This window comes from Pinus tabuliformis, chromosome 7, assembly GCF_031772625.1.
Source record: "Pinus tabuliformis cultivar Carrire ecotype Pingquan chromosome 7, CPIR1, whole genome shotgun sequence".
Lineage (NCBI taxonomy): Eukaryota > Viridiplantae > Streptophyta > Pinopsida > Pinales > Pinaceae > Pinus > Pinus tabuliformis.
The window spans coordinates 1,508,392,538-1,508,397,434 of NC_142293.1; the positions used below are offsets into that span (position 1 = coordinate 1,508,392,538).

The following is a 4,897-nucleotide window of genomic DNA, read 5'->3' on the forward strand; positions in this document are numbered from 1 at the left end:
TCATAACACTTTCGGATCCTTTGTATTGGCATATATTGACTCTCTTTTATTAGGAATTCATGTGTATTGCCATATATTTATTTTCTCGTCTACCAATACACCATCAGATGAGGAATCCCAAGCACAATCAGAGAGAGGGCCTTTCATCTACAAGGATGCCATAAGATAAGGAATTCCAAGCACAATCGAGGAGAGGGCAAGCAGGCATGAACACCTCATAATACCTCTTGGGATGACAAGTTGGCCGAAGAATCATAGTATATTGAATCTTATATTTTACCATCGACTAATCTTCACAACTAATGTGGAATTGTGGAATTGTAGAAACTCTTCCAAGAAACCACAAAATAAGTATCTGTCGCACATCGATTAAAAAGGGTACACTAAACAAAAAGACATAATCCAGTTTAGTGCATCCAGTGTCCACATATATGATAAACAAATTTGGTGTATCGAGGTGGTGTATAGTTGGAAAATATAATAATTCAAGTCATTTTGCAACTATCAAGTATCATACAACATCAATATAACAGTAAGGTAAGCTAGTAAATATAACATTAAAATGGGTTGAATGTATGTTTTAATCAATACCACCATCCATAGTAAGAACCATTTTAATCAAAACCAGGGCTTTTCTATTGGATCAACACTTTTCTCGCAGCTTTCAATTAGAAATAGATTTCATGTTGAAAATAGAATTTCAAAAAGTGGTTGACCAAATTGCAACTTATCCAAAATCAGTGTTTAGAATAAATTCAATACAAGATGCATGTGTGTCCTCGGAGGGTAGAGATCCTAACAAGGTCTCCCACGAATCTATAAACATGATATTATTTTAGTCTCTGTCATGCATCTCCATGAAAGAAATAAAGAAATTACTAAGCAGAAACAATATAAATAGAATAATAGTGTTGTACTTCAATATGGTCTCAATTGGTAGCTAAATGTAACGTAGTTGCACCTCGGCTATTTTTGCACCAAATAACCACATTGAGATGATGGTGGTTGACTTCCTTAACAGCTCTGTTAAGATCTGCGAGCATCTTCCTTTTAATTCCTTGGGTTTTTAGCTCTATAAAGATTTGCTCGCTTTTTCCTCTTGATCCCCTAGATTTCAGGTGAAAACATAAAACAGAGATCACATTTCCTTCTCAGCACCACTTCTAAGTGACTCTTCTCTTCTCCCATTCCTCCTCCCTTACAGTGACTATTGAGAAAGTTCCAAGAAAGTTACTATCAGTATTCAAAGGAATAAGAAACTTTACTCTGTTTTTTCTGGGGTTCAAAGAAAACTGAAGAGTTTAGAACCTTCTTTATAGTTTCTCTCACAACAAAGAAATAAGCACCGTACCTACCTAATGTATAAAAGAAGACTGATAAGCTGGACGAGGGGCAGGCAGTCCACTGACAAAGTGTTGGTTGTTGTAATTAGTAGAGGAATTGTAAGAACCGGAACCCATTTAGAACATTAAACATTATATAGTGAAAATGTGCATTAAACTGCAACCCTTGAAAGCACGTTGGCTCCTGAGGAGTAGGGTTATTGACTGATGATTGATCCACATACATGGTGGACCAATTTTTGTTGAAATTTATGATTAAATGGATTGAAATTGTAGAGCCTGATTGGCACTGATGGACTCAGTAACAAATATCTACTTCACCCCGATTATGCATTGTGGGTTTCATATACAATTTCATGGAACACACAAACATTTTGATTAAAACTGTAGATTGTGATGGTATAGCTGGATTCAGCGATAAACATATACTTTTTCAGCATGAAAAAAAAGTTGTATATTTCTATTATTTTCTGATATAGATAATACAAAAAGCAGATAATAATTCCATGAGATGATGCCCCATCTGGAAAGTAGAAAGAAACATTTGTTTAGCAGTCCTATATATACCACACTATGTTTCAAGGAGATTTAGATATTATGTTTGTTTAGCAGTCCTATATATACCACACTATGTTTCGAGGAGATTTAGATATTATGTTCTACGGATATAGGGAAGAAAAAGGATTTATCAGGGCAGCAAGGCTGAATATGCATACCTTTGCTTATGAGATAGCCATAGTTATGAGCATGAGTTGGAAAACATACCAGCAATTTCCATAGTTAAAATATCATATACCCGGAAAACAAAAGTCCTATATACTGCACCCTGATTTCTACAATATCATGAAAATAAACAAATAATTTGGTTGTAATTGTATTTGTAGATTTTGATAGCATAGAAGGATTCAGTAACAAACAACTTACTGCAGCTGAATTCTGCCAATTGTGACATACAATTTTCTCAATCAAAGAAACAAGAATATTTTTAGAAATGAGGGCCAAGATCGCTATTAAATGCACATTCTACATAACAGATAGGTAGAGCCAATGTCTTTAAATGAGATTATTTTAGAGTTTATGAAAATTTAATGCAGAAACCATCACTTGAGTGAACAACATTGAACTCATCAATGTTTTCCAAGTCAGAATCTGCTTCCATATCCTTCCATTTCGCCCAATCCTCTGAAAAATTGTTTTCTTCCCTCAGAGGTGAGGGAACTCTCAATTCATGGGTAAGGACAGGATAAGGATCCTCAACAAAATACTTATTCTCAAGTACCTCTTTAGCATTTAGCCTAGCTGCAGGGTCATAGCAAACAAGTCTTTCCAAAATAGAAAACACGTTGTCTGAGCAATTGGGGACATGGTTCTTCAGACCAACGGAGCTTCCATCACCAGGAAAACAAAGTTTCCTATAATCAGGAAGATTGGAGCATCCAGGCCAATTTTCTTCTGTTGGACTCCCAAGAACTTTAACCAGCCTGCTAAGTTGATCAATGTCTGAAGTCCCAGAAAAGAGAGGTTCTAAAATCAAGAGCTCCCCCAGAATGCAACCTAACGACCACAAATCAATTTCTTTTCCATAGATCATTGCTCCATAGAGCAACTCCGGAGCTCTGAACCATCGAGTTCCAACACCAGATGTGAATCCCTGCATCACCATATCACCTTCATTTTTCCAGCTCAAATCCAAATTCGTAGTTTCTGCCATATCATCAAAATTAGTTTCAACTGCAGTGGATGAATCCTCCTCCCCTTCATTCCGCACTCCCTTAACGCTATCATCTTCCTCCATCAACCTTTCTCCAGGGGCATCAGCAACGATATTCTCTTGAGGAAGCTCATACTCTACTTCATAGATCGCTTCAGGCTCTTCAAGTATCCTTGCATGCAAGTATTGATTTTCGATTTCAGAGATCACAAAGTTATTGAATGTTCAGGAAACCTACTGACGAAGAATCACTAAACCTTAAGCACTATTCAGTTTCAATTTGGGCAACTATTAACCTTGCGCTTCTATGCAACATTTGCTCGAATAGTTATAATAAAAGGCATAATCAATTGATTTATCTAGTTTCCAAAGCGCTTTGAATTAGTCACAATTTTCAAGATTTTAGATTGAACTTTTCATGTGTGAGATTTGTTAACATTTTGAACTACTACGAAGATGCAGTTGATCATAAACAGGCTTTCAGCATATTTTAAAATATTAAAACTTGGAAGAATTTATGTTATGTTATCAGAAACATGAAATAGGAAACATAACAGAATGTGCAAGCACTCCAAGAAATAGGGACAAACAGAGCTGGAGGATTTAAGGTGATAAGAAAAAAAACACCGAAAAGGCAGCAGATGGCAAGCCACTAAATCATCTATACTTACCTGTCCAAAATCAGCGAGCTTGAGAATTCCATCAGCCGAAATCAGCAGATTAGAGGGCTTTAGGTCACGATGGATAACCCAATTGGCATGGCAGTCAGCCAGCCCTTGCAAGATCTGAATCATCCAGGCCTTAACCTCGGCCTCGGGAATACCATTTTCTCCCTTATTCTTAGCAGACTTAATGACAGAATAGAGATCGGAAGGCAGAAACTCCAAAACCAGAACTGCATCTTCATTTTCTCTCCAAAACCACTCATAGAGCCTCACAACATTGGGGCATCCACAAAGCCTCTGCAGCACCTCAATCTCTCTCCAAGAGCTTTGATAGTCATGCACCTCCTTAAGGGCTACTATTAGACCGTCCTCCTTTCTCTGCCCTCTGTACACATCCGAATAAGTTCCGCTACCAACCCTCTCTAGAATCTTGTAATGGACACATATTTCTTTGTTGCCGTGGAGACTCCAACAGCTCTGCACATTGTCCTCCATGTTTTTCATTCCTCAAATCTCCGGAAGCCTTATAGATCAAACACGAACAAGAAATGCAGTAGTTATCACCGAACCGACCCAATTCTAATAAACAAATTGAGAAATCTTTGCTGACTGAAATGGCGTTAAATGTTTGCGGCAGATATCGATCCTTGTCTGGTTACTCAGATTCAGGGTGTTAGAGTTGTGCGGATCTCAGATGTTCCTCGTAAGCCTTGGCTCGATGGAATTCTACTACCATTGCGGCAAATATTGATCCTTGTCTGGTTGCTCAGATTCAGGGCGTTAGAGTTGTGCGAATCTTAGATGTTCCTCGTAAGCTTTGGCGGTCCTATGAATCTGCGCATTCCAGTAGTCGATCCCTTCTTCTGGTCTTTCTAGAGGTTCATATTCGCCTAGGAGCCTCTTATGCGCAAAATGTTCGCACCACAGAGACATTCGCTATCCGAATATCTCCCCTCGAGCTCCGCGACCCTGCTGGTTGATGTGCTCTGGCTGGTAACAGCCCTGGGCTATTTCTCTGTCTCTGGCTCCATCCATGGATCGCTGGAGGATCAAATTTGTGCTGCACATTCGCTATCCGAATATCTCCCTTCGAGCTCCGCGACCCTGCTGGGTGATGTGCTCTGGCTGGGGCTATTTCTCTGTCTCTGGCTTCGTCCATGGATCGCTGGAGGATCAAA

General features: G+C 38.8%; 1 protein-coding gene across 1 annotated transcript; it reads right to left on the minus strand.

Annotated features, from left to right (window-relative positions):
• Positions 1–2,417: 2,417 nt before the first annotated feature.
• Positions 2,418–4,223, minus strand: LOC149253564 (cyclin-dependent kinase F-1-like). The gene is made up of 2 exons (XM_089456857.1): positions 3,726–4,223; positions 2,418–3,231 (listed from the first exon to the last, which is right to left on the minus strand). Exons 1-2 carry the CDS (start codon positions 4,221–4,223, stop codon positions 2,419–2,421), a joined length of 1,311 nt encoding a protein of 436 aa, XP_089312983.1. The 3' UTR covers position 2,418.
• Positions 4,224–4,897: the final 674 nt, after the last annotated feature.